At 32.5% G+C, this 22,300-nt stretch overlaps 2 protein-coding genes across 5 annotated transcripts; one reads left to right on the top strand and one right to left on the bottom strand.

Annotated features, from left to right (window-relative positions):
• On the top strand, positions 8,881 to 13,809 carry LOC109331374 (probable methyltransferase PMT2). Of its 2 annotated transcripts, XM_019565811.1 has the most exons (7): positions 8,881 to 9,076; positions 9,828 to 10,479; positions 10,605 to 10,815; positions 10,989 to 11,283; positions 12,041 to 12,412; positions 12,633 to 12,710; positions 13,343 to 13,809. In XM_019565811.1, exons 2-7 carry the CDS (start codon positions 9,835 to 9,837, stop codon positions 13,569 to 13,571), a joined length of 1,830 nt encoding a protein of 609 aa, XP_019421356.1. In that variant the 5' UTR covers positions 8,881 to 9,076; positions 9,828 to 9,834; the 3' UTR covers positions 13,572 to 13,809. The 2 variants fall into 2 exon arrangements, with proteins under 2 accessions (XP_019421356.1, XP_019421358.1); XM_019565813.1 differs by lacking the exon at positions 8,881 to 9,076 and having other exon boundaries at positions 9,810 to 10,479.
• LOC109330724 (protein PHYTOCHROME KINASE SUBSTRATE 1-like) lies at positions 14,310 to 16,115 on the bottom strand. 3 transcript variants are annotated; one of them, XM_019565006.1, is made up of 2 exons: positions 15,180 to 16,115; positions 14,310 to 15,146 (listed from the first exon to the last, which is right to left on the bottom strand). In XM_019565006.1, exons 1-2 carry the CDS (start codon positions 15,824 to 15,826, stop codon positions 14,423 to 14,425), a joined length of 1,371 nt encoding a protein of 456 aa, XP_019420551.1. In that variant the 5' UTR covers positions 15,827 to 16,115; the 3' UTR covers positions 14,310 to 14,422. The 3 variants fall into 3 exon arrangements, with proteins under 3 accessions (XP_019420551.1, XP_019420552.1, XP_019420550.1); XM_019565007.1 differs by having other exon boundaries at positions 14,310 to 15,665; positions 15,726 to 16,114; XM_019565005.1 differs by having other exon boundaries at positions 14,310 to 16,114.

Here is a 22,300-nt window from a genome sequence, read left to right as displayed (position 1 = left end):
ATGCATGAAAGACCATGTAAATTGGGATGATGACATTAATAACCTAGGAATATAAATGATATTTCTAATGTTTTTTCGAGACATTATCTTTGCCTCAATGTGAATACTCAATTTTGTCCAGGTCTTTTTTTAAAAAACTTTAAGGAGGTCCAGGGACTAAGTTGCAATTAAAAACACTCACGAACTAAGTAGTGATTACCTTAAGACTATTCATTAACCTTAACCCTAAGTGAGGCTATACCTTAAAAACACTCACAGAACTAAGTAGTGCCACCAGCAACCCCTCGTCATGAGTGGCAAGGACCAATGGGTCTTCTTCTCCCCCTCCATAGTTTCCACGGGTTGCTGCCTTATTTTTCATTCATTTCTTATTTTTTTGTCTTTATTGTTTGTTTGAGATTAAGAGTGTGATATTCCGTCATTAATAAAACCAAAATCAATGTTTGGACTTAGATATGTCTTCTAGTGTTTTGCTTCTTTTATTTGTTTATTGTTTTTGTTAACATATTTCCTATTTTATTTGTTGGTTGTTTTGTAGCATGCTACTTTAATGTATTCATTTTGTTTTGTTGTTTTTTCATTTAGTCATGAAATAAAAAAAATAAAAAATATACATGTTATATCAATAATTTTATTTTTATTCGAGCGTAAAAATAGATTTTAAGTAAGAATTTAGGAGATTGGTGAACGAATTGAGCCGTATCTTCCTTTCTCTTCGAATAGAAAGTGGTGAGTGATTGTCGTATTACCTCTTCTTTCTAGGGTAATGGGATTGGCGGTAGATGGTCAATGTCGTCTTTATATTCTAAAGTTTTATCCTAACTTTTAATAAAAGATGACAAATTTCAAAATAAAGTAATTAACTATTCTTAATGTCGTTTCTTGTAAATATCAAAAACTCGTCAATAATTAATATGTGTCATATTTATTTGAAACATCAATAAATAAGATACTATTTTTGAAATTATATTTAATGTGTGGATCAAGAGTCATTATCAATAGTATTTTATGATATAAATCTTTGAAATAATAAGTTTTTTTCATAAAATTAATTCAATAAGAGAAAAATATTTTTCAAGTGCTAAGGTTAGAGAAAGAGTATGAACTTGAGTATTATTTTATTATCTTGTTAGTAGGAAAGAGGTGAGCGACTATCGTACTTCCTCTTCTTTTCTCTAATATGGATAAGAAAATATATACTAAACCCTTATCTCATTACCCTGTTTAATTAAAAGCGGTGAGCGGTTATCGTATTGTCTCTTCTTTTATTATCATGTTAGTAAGAAAGCGGTGAGCGACTGTCGTACTGCCTCTTTTTTTTTACGAGGGTAAAATGATATGGGGTAAACTTTATCGTCCTCTTTAACCCTATCTATAGTCGTCCCATAAATTTTCAAACCACTTTTCATTAACTAAAATCAATCAACACACAAGCATTTTCTACCCAAGAACTACGTAGTCTTGATTTCCCTATTGCACGCAGAGATACGTAGGAGCAATATAAACTCTTGTTAGACATAAAAATAAAAAATAAAACATTTTTGTAAATAATTATTTGATTTAATAAAGCTTTAGGGTATACTTAATTTTGTGCGATTATTGCGGGTACTGTTTAATAACGAGCGGACGGGGTACTAGTACCTTCCCCAATCCGTAACTGACTCCCGAATCTAGAGATCTAGATCAAAGGCCAAGTCTTTCCTATATTTGGGCACAAAAGGGTTTTCTACATTTTGGGGCCGCAAAAACGTGGTGGTGACTCCAAATCAATGGTGTGACCAGCGTTCGGCCGAAAATCAGGGCGCGACACCAAGTACATGATTAGCCATCTTCGTCACCACCAACCTTGTACTTGGGAATAACAATAATGTAATTTTAGCATTAATAACAAAAAATGAGGAAACTTCCACTAATAGAAGTTTAGTAGAAATTTGGGAATAACAGAAAATGAAGAAACTTTCACCAGTAGAAGTTTGGGCTATTTCAGTCTGTTATTCTGTATACTTTCCTAGCATAGAAAGTTAGTTAGAGTTGGTCGGAATTTGGAAGTTATAAATAACACTTAGCATTTCAAATATATAATGATTGTTGTAATTGATATTCAATACATTTTCAATACAACTTAGTTCATTCTTCTTCATTATTCTTGATAATACACATTTCTCTCAAACATAACTTCTTTTCATTTTTCCTCTCTTTTCTACTACTACACTTAGTGTGCATATTATTTCTCTTTTATTGGTTGTTTGATGCATTGTGTATGCATAAGAGAATGGTCTTGGTTTAACAGTGGTATCAAGAGCAAGGTTGAAGCAAGATTCTTGGTGGATCTTGGGATGTGATTTGAAGTGGGAAGAGAAGAACGGATAGCGGGACAACAAGGAAAAAAGATTGCAGGATCTTAGATCTATCATGGCAAATGGTAATGGGTTTGCAATGTCACTACCAATTCTTGATTCCAATAATTATGATAGATGGAGAATCCAAATGAAGACAATCTTTGGATTTCAAGAAGTGTATGAGATTGTTCTAAATGGGTACCAAGAAGTTGAGGAGAATACAAATGAGGCTCAAAGGACGAGTTATAGAGAATCCAAGAAGAAAGATTGCAAAGCTTTATTCTTAATCCATCAATGTGTTGATGGAGCCAACTTTGAGAGACTTGTTGGTGGCAAGTCAATAAAGGAAGCATGGAGAAAAGCTATGAAAGGGCTGCAAAAATGAAGAAAGTGAAACTTCAAACAATAAGGAGAAAGTATGAACTCCTTCGAATAGAGGAGAATGAGACAATAGCAGATTACTTCACCAAGATTCTCACACTCATCAACCAAACGAAATCGTGTGGAGAAGAGGTGAAAGGGCAATCTGTTATTGAGAAGATACTTAGGACTCTAACTCCTAAGTATGACCACATTGTTGTTGCAATAGAGGAGTCCAAGAATATTTAAGATTATAAGATTGAAGAGTTGCAAAGCTCTCTTGAAACTCATGAAAAAAGGCTTAAAGAGAGAGGCTTAGAGAAAAATGATGATCATGCACTCCAAGTACAATCTTTCAAGAAGCCTTCTAGACAGTGGATAAGAATAAGAAGAAGGAGAAGTGGAACAAATTTGAGCAAGGTTCTTCATCTCAAAGACCAAACAGCACAAACAACATTGACCATGATCAAAGAAGAGACTCAATGAATAAAAGGAGGTTTGACAAGAAGAGGGTTTAGTGCTATAATTGTAGAGAATATGAATATTATGCAGTAGAATGTAAGTCAAAGAAGTTGTTGAGTATCAAAGATGAAGAAACAAGATTGGCATAAAATGAAGGATCAGATGATGATGATCAATACTTGCTTATGACTACTGTGAAGAACAGTGATGAAAGTGGTGACTCTAGTACCTTGGCACTAGATGTTCAAAACATATGACAGACAAGAAAAATTGGTTCATAACACTTGATGAACCAGAAAAGAGCAAGATTAAGTTTGCCAACCATAGTGTAGTCACTACAGAAGGAATTGGCAAGATGATGATCCAAATAAGAAATGGGAAGAAAGCCTACATCTCAAATGTCCTACATGTATCTAAGATGAAGAACAATTTGCTCAGTCTTGGACAGTTGCTGGAAAAGGGATATACCATGGAGATGAAGGATGGTATACCGAAGGTGTTTGACAAAAACAAACACAAAATCATGAAGGCTCCACTTTCAGCCAACAGAACCTTCAAGAGTAGCATAGAGATCAGTGACCAAAAGTACCTTCAATCAACAATTATAAAGGACAATTGTAACCTTAAAAGTTCTAATAAAGGTCAAGAGACCCTATTGCAATTTGAAGAAGCTTATGAAAGTGGCATTGGTGAGACTATAACATCTAATCTAGTTGTTGTGCCTAGTACAATGGTGAATCTTCCAACAACTTAGAGACTCAAACAACCGCCTTCAAGACTAAGTGACTATGAGGTTTTCTCTGACTCAACAATCAATGCAAATGGTGATTTTGTGCATATGGCATTGCTTGATGAGATGGAACCAATAGATGTGGAAGATGCTTTGAACCAAACACATTGGGTTGACGCAATGGAGGAAGAACTGAGGTCTATAGAAAGAAACAATATTTGGACTCTAACTGAATTGCCAAGAGGAAAGAAAGCTATAGTTGTGAAATGAGTATACAAGACTATGTTGAAACCAGATGGTGAGGTCTCTAAGTATAAAGTTGTTTGGATGGAGGTTTACTCTCAGAATTGAAGATAAAGCAAGATGATGGGATTTTGTTGATGATCGACAACAAATCAACAATCAATTTATCACCAAATCCAGTCTCTCATAAAAGAAGTAAGCATATGGAGACTAGATTTCACTACATAAGAGAACAAGTGAGCAAGGGGAATGTCAAGCTGAAATTCTGCAGTTCAGAAAAGCAATTGGCTGATGTTTTCACAAAATCTTTGAAGAGAGAAAGGTTTGAGAGGATGAGAATGAAAATAAGTGTAAAAAATGGGTTATGAATGCTGAATTAAGGAGGACTGTTAGAAATAATGCAATTTTAGTATTAATAACAGAAATGGGTTTCAAATATAACTTCTTTTCATTTTTTCCCTCTGTTTTTTGCTACTGCACTTAGTGTGCATATTATTTCTCTTTTATTGACTGCTTGGTGCATTGTGTATGCATAGGAGAGTGGTCTTAGTTTAACATATATAACTCTTCAGACTGATCTAAATTCCTTCATAACATAATCATGGTGCCTACTTTCAGCTTGATCTTATGATTTGGAAGGTCAAATGTTGAAAGTGAATTTAGAAATTTATGAGTTAATATGTTGAATGCTTCATTTTCATTAGCATAAGATATATCAACTTCATCTGAACTCAAACATTCTTTTTCATCACATGTAATTATACATTAGAATAGTTATTGATATAAATGTAATATGTTTAACATAATGTGTATGTTAAATAAAATTGAATATAATTTACCTGGAATTTTCATGAGAACATAGTCATTGATTTGATCAACAATCTCAATTATTGATGCAAGAATTACTCTACATTGAAGAAATTGTTCATCCTTGTAATAATCTTGTAAGTTTGGGTAAGTGTTATAGACTATCACATCAATTGAGTTATCATAATCTACAATCAGAAGTTTTTATAGGTTATCATAATCTACCATAATTAGTTTTTATAGAATATATGAGTTTTATACATCGTTATTGTGTCATTCACTCTTAATATTTCATTATGATTCACTTAAAAAAAAATTAAACAAATGGTGAATGATACAATAATTATGTATAAATATTTACACTGATAATATATAAATATTACATTTAATAAATTTATCTTAATAAATCTTCTAACACAAACCTACTTTAAAATACTCAACTTTGTTGAAATCCTAAAGATAAGATTAAAGCTTAAGTCTAGTAATTTAAAGATGAGGGACACACTACATAATACTACAAAGGATCAACTTTCCTTAATGCCACATTGCCTGTGGAAGTACTTTTACATTGAGAATATAAGTGTTTTTACCCTGTAAGTGTTGTTTATACTATAGTATAAATATTTTTTATATTGTCAACAAATACTTCATAATTCATATGTTAACTATTATTGACTATTAAATAAAAATAATATAATTCAATGGTGAATAATATGATAATAGTGTAAATAACTTTCCACTCACCTAAGTAGATTTTAAACTCAACATTGTTCCGAGAGTAAGTAATTATGCTCACAAACACATCACAATAAAACAAAACATATATCATAAAATAATCATGTGCCAACAATGTATTAGTCTAGTGGTATAAGACATCGTTAGATTCCTAGAATGACTTAAACTTAATGATTTCATTCTTGTGAGCAATATATGTTGGGAGAGATAGTTACACATCCTAAAATGAATTAGTTCTTTACCCAAAATGGTGAAAGATATCATTGATAAAATAAAATAAAAATAATCATATGATAAGATAGATAATTTTTAATAAATTCTATTAAATTTTGTGGTTTGATTTTGGAGTTAGTTTGATGGATAAGATAAGAGAGAGAAGATTTTATTGAATTGAACGATAATTAAAACTTTAATGCTCTTTAAATTTTAAAATTTATAAGTGGATATTTTTTATATAAATCTGGGTCTGTTTTTATTTTGCATGAGACCTCAAACATGTTAAGACTAATTCTCATAGTGGTGGTCTGAATATGATGAGATTTCATCAAGTTTATGACTAATTTTATGATAAAAACTTAGACGCGATTAATATTTAGGACTGAGTAAGAGATAAAGATGATATGATTTGTTCCATGATCACTCATTCATTATGTATAGAATCATGATATCTCTTTGGTCGAAAGTATCATTGATTTTTTAATTTTTCAACATAATAATAATTAATATTGAGAAGATTTTATCTTAAAGAAGTATGTATTATATTTAATCGGATCTGATCGAGTTCAAGTTCTAAGACAAACCCAATTGACCCAAATGTTAACTTCGAGCCTAGAGTTGGATTCAGGTTCAGAAAAATAATTCAACCAACATTTATAGTCAGATAAGGGACAAACCTTACTCGGTCCAATCCAACTCATGTTAAGGTCTATCCTTACCCGACCCTAAATGTTTGTCAGGTCATTTTTTGAACTCGGACCTAATCCTAGACCCAAAACTAACCCGACCATAAATATCGACCAGGTCAACATTTAAACTTGAACTTAGACCGATTAAATATAATGTATACTCATTTTAGTTAAAGTTTTCTCAATCTTATTTATTATTATGAATATATAATTTGACATATAAAATGATATATGTATATATAATTTTAATCATGTATATATGTGAAAAATTAGAGAATCAATGATTCTTTTGACAAAAAATGTGTCATTTACTCTGTACACATCTGAATAGAGACACATACAAACATGATGAGTGAGTGACAATGGGTCAGGTCAGGCCATGCTTGGTCCCTAGCCGATCCTAACTATTGTTCGAGTCTAATTTTTGAACTCAAACTTAGACCCGATGAGACACAACTCTATTCAGACTCGATCATAATTAGACCATACTGAGTGAGCGGATAGGATTGAGTCCTGCTCACCCCTAGTTATGAATGAGATGGTCCTCGTTGTGAGTAGAGGTGTCAAAATGGGCTACCCGAACGGGTTCGGGCTAGCCCACATCAGGTTCGGGCTAAACCGGATTGAACCCTAAGTGGGTTGAGGGTTATGGCGGGCCAGCCCGCATAATACTAAAAAATATTTATATATATATATATGAATGATATGTTACACCCAAATTAAGTTACACTAATTACACTTAAACTTAACCATTCATTTTCCTAGATCCAACAGATCAAATGAGTGAATGCAATAAGTGACGAGAGTGAAAAATATAAATCTTAAATAACTTCACACACACACACATATATATATATATATATATCACTTGATATTAATGTATAACTTTTTTAACATACTTGTTATATTGAAAGCAATCAAACTTATATATAATATCTTATGTTTGAGTTACAATATAATTTGTAACTTTACTTTAATATGTAAACATTTGGACACTATCAAAATATTATCACTTTGCTTTATATTAACGATAATATAGACTCAAGTTTAGAATAAATTATATATGTCAACATATAATAACCATCATAATATAGTATTGTTATTTTTTACTTTTAGTATGAAGATCCTTTGTATGCTATTTATCAAGACTTTTAGTATGAACTAGTATGTTAAATTTGATTGTGTAGAGTTTTCTATGGTAAACAATTATGTTGTCTTTTAGTTTTATTGTAACAATTATTTTATTTATTATATTTTTGTTGAAGAAGTTAAATCTAATTAAATACACAATTAAGAAATGAAAAATGAAATCTACATTATTTAATATATTCTTATTTGATTCGATACACTATTTTGTTACTATGCTCAAACATATTATGCCAAATAGACAAAATAATATAATCTTAACTTTATAACATTATTGTAATTTATAAATATTTATGTTATAGACATTACTCTATTTTTTATTCAAAGTTCAGAACATAATATTTATTATATATTTTCTATCATAAGTTATTTTATAAGATAATTTTTACCTAAGATTTATTATCAAGTCAAATGTCCAAAAAAAAAATAAAAAAAAATGGGTAGCTGAGTCCGCTCGAGCCGAGCTAAAGAGGTTGAATTCAATAAAATGTACCTAAAATGATACTCAAGTTCTATAAATTTCCGTGTTTTGGTGGATCGACCTACCCATACCCACTTATTTTGACACCTCTAATTGTGAGAGAGGCAATAGCAATACCAGAGGAGGAAGTGACAATACCTATGGTTGACATCATATATTTTAAAATTAAAAATAGACATAAAACCATTTTTATAGCTTGAAAATTGTGGTGAAGTTATTTTTAATAGTGAATAAAAAATCATCCCAGCCAACATTTTATCCAACAAATTTTATTTCAAAACTACCATTTTGAAATTAAAAATAAAATTTTGCTATCACCTCAAAATCTTTTTTTCATACTATTAAGAATAATCTTCATGATACATGTTTACTCATCTCAACATATGTGAATAATAACCTATCAAAGCCTTAGAGGCTTAGATTTCAACTTCTATTTTATTTTCAATGTCATTGAATTGGAATGCACGGGTTTGCCAAGTCAGCAAAATTCCCTAGCTTAGACAAAACGTGTGTACACGATAAACTATTTTGTAAATTCCCTAGCCTAAACACACAAGATTGATTGATACCTTCTTTTCTTCTCTTTATTTCCCACATTTTCTTTTCTTTTCTTTTCCTCACAGTATATATATAATTTATTGGCATAAAGCTGGCAGATTTTAGAGCGAGAGAGTTTTATCGATACTTTCTCACTCTTATCACTAGTTACTAGATCTACACAACACAGTGTATCATCATACACAAAAAACCTTTGGTTGGTTGCTCAGGAAATAAAGCTTTCAGATTTTCTTTCTTTCTTCCTTTCACTTCTTTCTCTTGAGAGTCCCAGATCTTTCAACCATTGCTGAACCCCATTTTCGTATGATTTGTAAGAATTCTTAACTTTCCACCCATTAGTCAAAGTTTCTACCTTTCTTCTTCTTTGGATTCAAAGTTTACGTTTTTTATGGTTCGTTATGTGTCTGAAGTTGTTTTTTTCTTGTTAGCTTTCTTTGGAAATTATTTATGATTCTGAACTTGGTTGTTTTGAAACCTTACATGTTTAATTCAGAAATGGGTAGTTGAAGTGGGTTCTTGTCACTTACTGGGGTAGTTCATATATATCTCTCTTTACCTTTTCTTTTAATGTAGAGTATATAGATAAAAGCTTCATCTTTCCTTATTGAGCAGATCTGAAGCTGGCTTTACATTATCTTGTTTTTATCAAGTGTTTAAGTTCCAGTAATTGCTTCATGTTAGTGATTGAAAGTTGATTGAGATTGTTACATTTAGTGTTCACTAAATGATGATCGGTGATCAGAAATAGCATAATTTGTTTGTATATAAAGGGAAAAGTGTAGTAACACCCTTAAAATTTTGACCATTTACAAAGTGGCATGATCAACTTTTAAATCGTCCAATTGGCCCTTAAATTATTACGATTATATAAATTGATCCTTTCGTCCAATAACCATTATGTTAGTAACATGAAAATGATGTAAGCAGATCTTGAGTAGATGGCTATGATTTTTGTGCTAGATCTTGAGTAGATGTTGTGGTTCATAGCCGGGAAACTTGTCGGTTTCCTCATTTATGCAGTCTTGGACATTAATAAGAAGTTAAGAACTGATCTATTTCAGGTTCTACATGGCAAAGATAAGTTCAGCTGATGGCAGGACTAGAAGCTCTCTGCAGATCTTTATAGTAGTTGGCCTGTGCTGTTTCTTTTATATATTGGGAGCATGGCAGAGAAGTGGTTTCGGAAAGGGAGATAGCATAGCATTGCAGATTACCAAGAGTAGTGAAGAATGTGACATAGTTCCAAATTTAAGTTTCGACACTCACCATGGTGGAGAAGTTAGCAACATTGATGAAGCTGGTTCAAAACCAAAGGTGTTTAAACCATGCCACACTCGTTATACGGATTACACTCCTTGCCAGGACCAACGCCGTGCCATGGCCTTTCCAAGAGAAAACATGAACTATCGAGAGAGACACTGTCCCCGGGAGGAAAAGAAGCTACACTGTTTGATCCCAGCACCCAAGGGATATGTAACTCCATTTCCATGGCCAAAGAGTCGTGATTATGTCCCATATGCTAATGCACCCTACAAGAGCCTTACAGTTGAGAAGGCTATTCAGAATTGGGTCCAATATGAGGGGAATGTGTTCAGATTCCCTGGTGGTGGAACCCAATTTCCTCAAGGTGCAGAGAAATATATTGATCAACTTGCATCTGTAATACCTATTGCTGATGGTACAGTGAGGACACTACTGGACACTGGTTGTGGGGTATGTTTGTCATCTCAAATTCGTGATGACTTTTGCCGAACCATTCTCTTACATGTTAATTTGATTACCTGTGTGATTACGTTATGTGTTAGCTTTGTATTCTCATATCAGGTTGTTTTGCTCAGGTTGCTAGTTTGGGTGCGTATCTTTGGAGCAGAAATGTTATTGCCATGTCATTTGCACCAAGGGACTCTCATGAAGCACAAGTACAATTTGCTCTTGAAAGGGGTGTCCCTGCTGTTATTGGTGTTCTGGGAACTATAAAGGTGCCTTATCCATCTAGAGCGTTTGACATGGCTCATTGTTCTCGCTGCTTGATTCCTTGGGGTGCAAATGGTGAGAACTCCACATCAAACACCATCTTCTTTTCAATGAATTACTTTCTGTAAATAAGAAATTACTATTTCCTCAAACTTGTTTCTTCCTGCTTCTGTTTTGATTTGGCACCCTATATTGTCTTACTTGTGATAGCAGCAGTTTGAGATTGTGTTTTCGGTTTTCATTTGCAGATGGAATGTATATGATGGAAGTTGATCGAGTTCTAAGGCCTGGTGGTTATTGGGTGCTGTCGGGTCCCCCAATCAATTGGGAGGTTAACTACAAAGCCTGGCAGAGACCTAAGGAGGAACTCGAGGAGGAACAAAGAAAGATTGAAGAGATTGCTAAACAACTTTGCTGGGAGAAGAGGTCTCAGAAGGCTGAAATTGCCATTTGGCAAAAGACTGTAGACAGTGAAGCATGTCGTAGCAGACAAGATGATTCTAGCGTAAAATTTTGTGAATCCTCAGATGCTGATGATGTCTGGTATGTATGAATATGATCCTTGTTGTTACCACATATTTTACATTTTATCATTTCCCTGTAGACCTTCCTTTAATTTCTTTCTACTAGCCAGTAACCATTAAAAACAATCAATACATGTGTATATAAAAGTGAAGAAGTCGCGGAAAATGAGATGAAGGAAAAATATATGTGGAGAAAAGTGAGGATAATGTAGGGAAAATAAAATTTGGTTATTGTTATTCTCAATTAATATATACTATAATTTTTATATTTACATTTATATTGCTGTTTTGATTAGCTTAATTGTTAAACATGTCCCTAACTAATGATTTTTTTTGGATTTTATGGACAAAAACTGAGATGAAAACTGCCTCAGTGTTCTCTTCATTATCGATATGAAATGGCTGGAAATAATAGGCCTAGCCCTATATGATGCTTGTGGAGGAGCCATCCCTCTGTTTTGCCCACATTACTTCTGCAGTATTTGCACACACACACACACACATATATATAGATAGATGAAAATGCTTGAAAATATTCTGGAACTGACTAACACTCTTGTCAACTTTCCAATTTATCTTGTCATCTATATCATGTCAATTGTCAAGTATTTCAAGAGCAGGTCCAGAATATTAATAACAAACACAATTATCATATTGTTATATAGTATCTCCTTTGATTTTATAAATTCTAAAAAAACTGAGCAATCAGAAATGTCTAACTTTGTTCAGAAGTAAGTGGTGCGCTGAATTGGAGTTGCTTTGTTTTGTGGCTACAGGTATAAGAAAATGGAGGACTGCATTACCCCCAGTCCTAAAGCTTCTGCCGGGAATCTTAAACCATTTCCGAGCAGACTATATGCAATCCCTCCTAGAATTGCTAGTGGTTCTGTTCCTGGAGTTTCTTCCGAGACATATCAGGATGATAACAAAAAGTGGAAAAAGCATGTAGCTGCTTATAAGAAAATTAATAGACTGTTGGATTCAGGAAGGTACCGTAACATTATGGATATGAATGCTGGATTGGGTGGTTTTGCTGCAGCTATTCAATCTCCTAAGTTATGGGTCATGAATGTCATGCCTACTATATCTGAAAAAAATACACTGGGTGTCGTATATGAGCGAGGACTGATTGGCATCTATCATGATTGGTATGGTTTCTGACTTCTTACTTCTATTTTGTTAATGGTAGCAATTGACCTTAATTCTGAAGTATTGAAATACGCATGATTGTGAAATAATATACCAATGCCGTAATGCACTTTCCTTGATTGAATTGGGTCAGCTGTAGCATGCAAAAAGTTAAAATTTTACTAGCCAGCTTCCTCATAAATTTTCCGGTTTTATTTATACTTCTCCTTTCAAATCCAGGTGTGAGGCCTTTTCCACATATCCAAGGACATACGACCTCATTCATGCCAACAGTCTCTTCAGTCTGTACAAGGATAAGTAAGTGTTCCTTTGGTTTAAAGGTTATTCAACCATTCACCGTGTTAACTTAAAACCAAATTGAATTCAATTCTTAATCCATAGTTTTGGCCATGCTTAGCTTACAATTATAGTTTAACTGCTATTTTCTCAAAATTAATTTTGGTAACCTTATTTGTTGAGTGAAACTGTTATATGGTTAAATACACTTCAACCTGTGTTTGACTGTGTCTATTTCAGGCCTCTAAATCTGCTCACTGTAAAAATATAGTTGTTTGCTAGTAACAGTAGATAGAAGTAGTAGATTATATGTTGTCATGCCTGGTTTCGTAGTTCTTTCGTCTTTGACTTTTTGGACATCTTATGATGCTCTATGGAAGTAAGTTGGTGATAACATGTTATAGTGAGAGTGCTAGTTACGGCGGTTTTTGTTCAATGAAGCATGTTCATCAGTCAATTTATTTCCTGTTCAGTGGGGCTTTTTGACATCTATGCAAGCCTCATGATGAGTTTAGGTTGAGTGACTCCCTGGAATGTGGAGCTTGTAACATGTTATGTAGATTTAACTTACCATTAGCTGAAACACTTGGTTTTGGTTCTCTCTATTTCCTTCTTCGGAAGTTGTGTGCTCATTCTTGTGACTGAAAATGCAGATGTGATGCAGAAGATATTCTTCTTGAGATGGACCGGATTTTGCGGCCAGAAGGTGCTGTTATAATCCGCGATGAAGTTGATGTCTTGATTAAAGTGAAGAAGTTAGTCGGAGGAATGAGATGGGATACTAAACTGGTTGATCATGAGGATGGTCCTCTTGTTCCTGAGAAGATACTAATTGCAGTGAAGCAGTACTGGGTGGTTGATGGAAATACCACATCAACATGATAAGCACCTAAAACTAGATAGAAATACAAGCTTGGCCAGAGTTTCATATGGTTTTGTCTTGTGCATTTTGGCCCAAGTCATTACAATTGTTACACAAATAGAGTTCATATGGTTAAAAGAAATATGCTCAATTGCCACTTAACCAAGGTTTGTTATGTAGTTAATTTATTAATGAAGAATGCTTCAGGGCTATGCTTCAGGTTTATTGTAGTAAGCAATTTTTTTGGGTGTAAGTTAATTATCTTGTATAATGTTACAATCAAAAGCTAAAACTCCCTTTTGTTTCAATAGATTTTGTTATCCAAGTCTTTTGGTTTGTACCAAAAGAACTTTTCTTATTTTTGAGTTATTGTAGTCTCTTTTATAAGTTGTAAATGGTTCCTAAACACATCATTCTTGAAGTATAACATTTTAAATCACCACCAACTTTTATATTCAAAATACATTTATTTAAAAATTTCTTTTCTCATCAAGTTTAAAAATAATAAAGACACCATAAGCTATCTCATCCTATGCATAATTGGAAAGGCACTTTGTCTTGCCTAGACAAATAGAGGTCACCTTTCACCAGAATATGAGACCAAATGCATCACTACAAACCATCAATTTTCATCAACTTTTAAACAGAAATTGCAAAACTGGTGAATAATACAGGAATACACAAGAGACACATTCCTTTTTTTCAGCTAATGAATTGATAACCATTGGATGCTCTCTTTTACTTTTAAACTTTGCCTCTTATACTTTCTCGCTGAGACTCACCCTCTTCCTCTTCCACTATCAGATACATAATTATATTGAACACATTCCAAAAAGGAAAACATTTAAACACACATAATCAAACTATTACTCTATATGTATAGAAGTTTTGAAGCATAAGCATGTTTTTGTCCATGTCTTGCACCAAAGTTTCCCAACTTTTTTTCTGCAGGAAACCTTGGCACATGAGAAATATTGTTCCTGTGAGGTTGAACTTGTGATGAGGTAGAACTTGGTTTCTCATATGTTATGAAGGATTCAACACCAGCAACTCTCACAGCTTTTTGGCTCTTGCAACTTCCTAACAGCATGCTAGGACTTTTCTTCATATCTCTTTTGGATTTTGCACTTTTTCCATTTGAGGAAGAAGAAAGTGATATCTTTACTGGACTCCTTATTGTTCCCTGAGACATTTGATCTTCATCACAATCTGATATAACTGCAGCACTTGCAGTTACTACACTCCATTCAATACTTGCTTCACTTGGTGCATAACAACTTTTTGGGCTTGAAGCAACATATGATGCTTGTCTTTCAAGAAAGGAGTTAGGCTTTTCTTTGAAACTCTCAATCTCAAATAAGTCTGAACTTGCATCACTTGCAGCATCATAAATATAGTTTGAATCAGAATTTCTAGGAAAATCAATTTCTTCAAATTTAGTAGCTGCTGTAGCAATATCCCTAGAGGGGAATATTGGGGAGCCAAACACTTCAAGTGATTTTCTTGCCATTTCTTCTTCTTGTTCTAGTTGAAGTTGCACTTTGACCTGATGGTTATTATTTCTTAAGCCAAAATTCTTATTTGAGAATGCAAAACTGTTTTCTCTTTTCATTCCAACAATCTCCAACTTTTCTGGCTTTTGGAGGTTCAAATCTTTATTGATCAAGAGATTTGGAAGAGGCTTATTTATTTTAACTGAATGATTAGCATCTAGACCAACATTGAAGATTTTTCTTGGTGTTGTTTTGCCATGAACTATACCATAAGTATCAGTTTTGTTAAAACTGATTTCATCTGAACTTCTGCTATTAATATCAACAGAATCCTTATCAGAACATGAACATTTCAAACCAACACCAGCAAGAAAACTCTTTGCATGTACCTTGTTTTTCATGTTCCTTTGAGAATTCCTTTGTAATAATGCACTTTGGCTGTTATTAGTTGTTGATTCAGAGCCAATACTTGGAGTTCCATATTGAGACTTGTAGTTCATAGTTTCTAGAGCTATTTGTTGAGCTTTGTTTGAGCCTTTTGGGGTGTTTACTTCTTCATTGAAGTATTTCTCAGCTCCAAATACTCCAATTTCTCCATTGTGATGAGGACTCTTTTTATTGGTCATAAGGGTACTAAGTTTTGGCCTTGATTCACCAAGCCTCTTAAATACTTCATTGTTGCTATTCAAGTATGGAGAGAAAATGGTTTCTGGGTAGTGGTGGTTTTTCTCAGAGTTGAGAGTTTGTAACTTATGAAGTGTGTTGTTGGTAGTGGAAAACATTGTTACAGAAATTTTGGAGGAAATTAAGGGTTATAACTTATAACTTATAGCTTATAATTAAGAAAACAGAAAGAGAGGAACTTTTTTGCTGTCTGGTTAAAGAAAGAAAAGGCAAAAGGAACCAAATCAGAAAAAGAAAATGAAGACAAAAGCCCTTTAATGCCTAGAAGAACTAGAGGGTAAGTAGAACATGGTACACTTTCAAGGTATTGGAGGAATTATTTTATGTGATGGAAAGGCTTAAAAGATAGATAGAGGGAGAGAAAATGGATGCAGAAAGAACTTAGAATGAAGTGCTGAATATATAGCTGCCTCTTGGCGCATCTAGGAGTAGATCTGTTGTCCCCAACCATGTTCTGGACCATTGAAAACATATCATATTAATTAAACAAATCAAATATTAATTATTTTTTTATTTTTGCTTCAATGTCATTGATGTGAGACATAGTTTAGAACAATATATTTTTATCCTCTTCAATACTGGTGGAGTATGTGAAATCTAAAGTAGGCACTAGGCAGGGTCATGTGAATGTGTGATTGTAGCTTAATTGACCCCTGGGATGCTATTGTAGGTTATTGATTGTAATTAAACTATGACATATTTAGTATAATATAGTATAAGTAGTTGAGTTATGACAAGATTTTGTGTTCTGTTTGTTGCTTGATATATAATATAAGTAAAATAATGCAAAGTATACTATAATACCTTATAGATTCATAGTAGTAGTGATCGATGCACATAGAGAGGTGGCATATATAAAATAGCACAACCTAAGTAGCCTAGTTATAAAATAATTTTTTATTTCATATGTTGTTTGGTGGTCAATGCATACATACACAAAATAATGCAAGTATATTACAACCATAATCAAGGGATTTCAAAAGCTATGGCAAGGGAGATAAGGAGTAAGAAATAGAAAATCATTGTAAAGGTCTTTTAAAATAAACTTGACTCCAACGTGGTTTTCATATATTAGTGTGACCAAATAAATTTATAAATAAAAAACCACTGCATGGCTCCATCCCCACAAAATCATAGACTTGAATTCATAGGCTGGTTATTCATCTTCCTATAGGTGGCTCTTTCTCAACCATGAAACTCAGTTAGGTTTTTATAAAATGAAAAATAATTAGGGTGGGGAAATGAAAACTAATTTCTAGTAACACCCAAAGCTATTGAAAGCCATAAAACATAATTGATTAAAGTTGCACAACAAGCTTCTACCTTTTGCAATTATTTACTATGTAATTAAATAAGTTTGAGTGAATATAATGTTTTAAATTATAATTACAATTATATTTATTGCAATTACACAAAAAGATACTGATAGGACTATAATTGTGATCATGAATCATGATGCATGAGAGATTTTGGAAATCAACGGTAATATTGTCGCAATTGCGGTTATAGATTCCAATTTAAATCAATGTTTGATATGATAAATGTAGATGAAGATGTATGTAGGTGAGGGGTGAAAAGTGAGAATGCATGTTGATAACGAGGGAGAAAAAAACCAGATTTCTGTAACAAAATTTCACATTTAGTTAATCAAGGATAAAGAATGAAGAGAATTTAACACTATTATAATGAATTGGGGATTGACAAACAATATAAAGATAACCTTTTGCATTGTCCTAAGTGGCTATTTGAGGGAAACATTATAATGAAGTTTTTATTCTCACCGTAAGATTTGTCTTTAAGTTCAGCCACAGAATAAAATGATTAATTTATATGCATATTACGATTTCAGTTCTTAGAATTGGAACGGGATCCTTGTCCCATAAAAGTTCATGTCCGAGATCAATCAATATTTGCTAACAAGTTAAAAATAATACTTTAATTTATTTTTATTTTATTAAAATAATATATTAATTTCATATGTTAATATATGAGTGGAACAAGACAGGAATGAGGACACCAAGTTGAAACAGGTGATCCACATCCTTAGAATTTGCTGCACGGCAAGAAAATTTTCACAACAAGAACAAAAGGTTTTTTCTCCATATATCAAGTAAAGTTATTGCATTATGTAACTAACGAAGTCTTCCTAAACACAAGCTATTATTAATTTCCCTGAAGTGGTTTGACAGAGATTTTATTAGTTTCCTTCTCCCTTTAGCTATTGGATTATCATGGATCTGATTCTTCTCATTTAAAATCATTTTAATTATTTGATGGCCAGAGCTTGAATCTTAACAAATTATGTGTTTTTGTATTACTAATGTTATCCCCTTAGCTTAGCTATAGAGTAAGAAATTAATCAATTTTGGAGTATATGATTGTCTCTCCCAACAATAAGTGTCACTTATAAAAATCAAGACATTTTCATCATCTTGAGAATCTTGTGAGACTTTATACAATTAGATCAATATTTGATATATAAAGTATATATTTGGGTAAATAACTTAATTACATATTTATTCAATAAGCTTTTCAAAAATAAAAAATAAAATAAAATTATCTTTACCATTTTTTGTATAAATTTATTGAAATAAACTATATGTTATTCTCAAGAACCAAAATAAAAATATGTTAATCTAGTAGTGTAAAACTTTATTACGTTCCTAGAAATACCAAAATATCAATGATTCAAATTTTTGAATTGACATTTGTTGGGAAAACAATTACACAAAAAAAATAGTTTCTTACTCATAGGGTGAAGGAATACTTTTCATAAACAAAAGAATAAACCCAAATAAATACAAGTGTTTACAATACAAGTTGAATATTGATGCATGAGAATTATGAATAGCACTAATCGTTGATCACACAGAACTTTCAGGCCTTAGGGATGGAATGTCGATATAGCGACATTCAACCAAGCAACAACGACACTTATGTAATGAGCACCAAGGAATCATACCTGCTAATTAAATTCAATTCCAAACTACTCCTAATTAAATAAGATGGCCCGTCAATATAATACTAATACTTTTCTCGAGCTATATATAAATCACAAATTTAATGCTGAGACACATTGAGAGGCTAAAATTACTTCAACATGTTACAAGTCTATTTGAATTATTATCTAGTGAAGGGATGGTGGCATTTAAGATCTCTGATTTGGCTCCAAAAGCCTATCGTGGAGCTAAATTATCCTCTAAAAAATTAGCCACTAAGAATTGGGTATGATATCCTATTGTATAATATCTTCATTATGAGCCAAGAAAGGTATATTTGTTCCTAGTTAAAAGATGAACACGACCTGTGAGACATAATGCATTAAGTTACTTATTTTCTTCTCCTTTCTCCCCCATACATTATAACTTGTATGACCTTTTATGAGTCTATCATTAAAGGGTTTTTGATGGTAGATGTTGTTTATGTGGCTTCTAATGATTTTAAAACACATCAAAGAATTATGATCGACTGATTCACGATCATGTCGCTCTATTCAAAACGTTTTGTGATACTTCCTAAATTGTGCAAACAGATTATTAACCATGTCATTTCCAGGATAAAAGAGCTCAACTATGTTTTTGAATTCTTATTACATTGTAATAACCAATCTCGAACACACCCATAATATGGCTACCAGCGCAAATTCTCAAAATACTAACAATATGGTTATATGTGTCAATTCTCAAATACACCTACAATATAGCTATCAGTGCTAATAATTCTCGAGTACACCCATAAAAATAAAAATAAAAATAAAAAAATTGTTGGGTCGAGCCAGACGGCGACAATGATGGTGCATATGAGGGGTTTTGTGGTGGATTGAGGGTGGTGGTGGTGTGGGCGGAAGCCAAGTCCCACATCCTTCAATTTTTATTTAAATTTTATATTAAATGTAAGTAATAAAATTATATAAATAAAACATAAATTGAAGGATAGTTGTAGTGACAATTATCTTTTATATGGTTGGTGTGATTTTAAGAGGAGAGAAGACAGAGAAAGGAGGAATTCCTTTTTTTCCACTTATTTCAGTGAGAGTAAAAAAGAGGAAGAAGGAAGAAAATCTGGTGGGTTTACTACTCTTAGTTTCTCTTCTCATTAGGCGAGAAAGTGAATGGAGAGAATATTGTATTGCAAATTATAATTTTACCATTCAAAACAATTTCCAAAAAATTAATAGATAATGATATTATTTCGTATTCATAAAAAAATCATCATTTTCTCTTTTCTGTCTACCAAATAACTCTTAAATTTCATTATTTTTCTCATTTTATTTTCTCTACTCATGCTTTATCTTCTTATATTCTCTCATACCTTTTTTTCACTGAACCAAACAAAGCCGGAAGGTGGCAAGCCCAACAAACTCTCATTCCACTCAAGTGGAGGCACAAAGTAGTGACAATCGAAATGGTGAGCTTCAAATCTCCATTGAAAATAGGAACATAGTTTTTGTCATTCTATTTGTGTCAGTGTAATGATGAGTTATGATTGGTTAGAAAAATACTTAATAATTAAACTTTTAATTTAAATATATTTTTTAACCAATCATAACTAATAGTATATGAAATAAACATAAGATATGAGACATCAGATGTGCTCCCATTAAAAATATCTCCAACAACAAAGTCAAGCCATTCTTTTTTACCCCTAGGATCAATGTTAAAATTTTATCTCAAAACTATCAATTGACAATGACAAGAATAGTCAATATATACTTAAATCATGCTTGAGAGAGGTCAAAGGTAACTTTTACTTAGTCCAACAAGCTTTTCTATAGATGGATATGTCTAAAAATAAATCTCATATAACCACTTACATCATTCTCCTTGGCAGGGTTTAAATTCACGTTGGTAATTCCTCTTTGAGATGTAAATCTAACGGTATCACAGAATAATCTTGTACTTGTGAAATTTATCCAGCTCAAAAGTATCGTTCCAAAACAAATATTTCTTCTCATCTTATAAAACTCCATCCTCCATAGACTTACTGTAACACAGATTCTCCCTCTCAGATGAAAAACACAATTGCTAGGCCATAAACGGACAAAGGAAAAACGTTGTCTAGTAGACCACCTTTTAATGGAAATGGTAGTTCATCAACAACTTCACTAGTAGAAGAATCTACCTCACCAACAACATCAACATGATTATATGGAATATGATTTTGCACATTGTCATGTGATAATCTGCAAATACATGATGAATTGAATGCTTAGTTTTATAGGTTTTCCCCTCCTTTAAGTCATTTGATGTTGAGTATGGATAATGGAGAGGCAAATCCTTGAAAAACCAAAGAAAATGTAACAGGTAATGACATATTTATCATTTTAAGTATAATAAAATAATATATTTGTCATTCAAAATATAAGTAAATTGAAGTACTTGTCTCTCCATTAATGGAGAGGATTGATGTTGTTTTGTCTTTTAAGTGTGTTTTGTTTGAATTTGGATCCTCGAGTTGGACTCGTTTTGTTTTAGGTTTTTTTTTCTAGTTTCCATTTTGAGCTTACATAATCTATTTTTAATATTTTTTAATGTAATATCAAAATATCGTAAAGATTTATACACAATTACTATATTTTCTACTATTTATTTGTATTACTTTTCTTGAAGAATCATTGATAATAAAACGTGAATAACCGATGATATAGTGAATGTATAAAACTCATACATCATCAATCATACACTTTTCTCTCAAATCTTTTTTTTAGCTTGGTCACCCATTAGTTGATTTTGGGTTATAAGCATTATAATTCATGAACAAGATTCCTCTCTAGTACTTGGAATGTGAGAGTGGTAATTTTTTAAAATTATTAATTTATAAAAAAGTAAAAATATGAACCATTGGATTTTTGTTATTGTCATGTGTTATAATTTTACATATCACTGCCCTCTCCGATGGAGAGGAACCAGACTCATAATTCATCTATCTTGGAAATAGTTTTTGAGTTGTGGGTAAGCAATTTAATTCTCATTCTTATTTGCTTACTGTCATTTTCATTCCTTCATATAGGGTTTTTTGGGAGTTGGATTTTGGAGAGAAAGGAATGGAAATGAAAGGTTTGAAAGTCATTAAATACACTTGTGAGATGACTCTCCATCCCTCCCTTTTCATTCATTCTCTTTCAAAATCCAACTCCCAAAAAAACCCAAATGAATTAAGGCTTAAAACTGGAACTGGATAAGAGTATGAAGAACAGAGTATGATAATAGAAGAGCAAGACACATGGATAGGAGCTTCAATGTAAAATAAGAATAATTGGAAACTAAAATCAAGTCTTATGAAGCTCGATATGATAAAAGTAGAGAGGGCTTTCCCCTCAGGAAGATATTGTTACTCTGTTCAAGTCATAAGTTGAACACAAATAAGCTTAATGAGTTGTTAGAAACAAATTGGTATTACCATGAAGGAACTGTAAAACATAAGCAAGGAAATTATCAAGTTGTAGATAATCATTTCTAGCACCTCCTATAAGTTAAACCCTAGGCTAGTCTTTCCAATCAATTTCCCATCCCTTCTGTAACCTCATTCATTCCCTTTACACCATGGCATAAATGGGAAAGCTTATTGTAGCC

This window comes from Lupinus angustifolius, chromosome LG17 (genome assembly GCF_001865875.1).
Source record: "Lupinus angustifolius cultivar Tanjil chromosome LG17, LupAngTanjil_v1.0, whole genome shotgun sequence".
In the NCBI taxonomy this organism is placed as follows: Eukaryota; Viridiplantae; Streptophyta; class Magnoliopsida; order Fabales; family Fabaceae; genus Lupinus; species Lupinus angustifolius.
This window is presented reverse-complemented; position numbering and strand designations above follow the sequence as displayed.

Bases quoted from the DNA above. Each gene is read 5' to 3' on its own strand.
- LOC109331374 (XM_019565811.1), top strand. From the start codon at position 9,835: ATGGCAAAGATAAGTTCAGCTGATGGCAGGACTAGAAGCTCTCTGCAG. The intron at 10,480-10,604 runs GTATGTTTGTCA...TGTTTTGCTCAG, and splicing joins TACTGGACACTGGTTGTGGG to GTTGCTAGTTTGGGTGCGTA. The intron at 10,816-10,988 runs GTGAGAACTCCA...TTTCATTTGCAG, and splicing joins GATTCCTTGGGGTGCAAATG to ATGGAATGTATATGATGGAA.
- LOC109330724 (XM_019565005.1), bottom strand. From the start codon at position 15,826: ATGTTTTCCACTACCAACAACACACTTCATAAGTTACAAACTCTCAAC.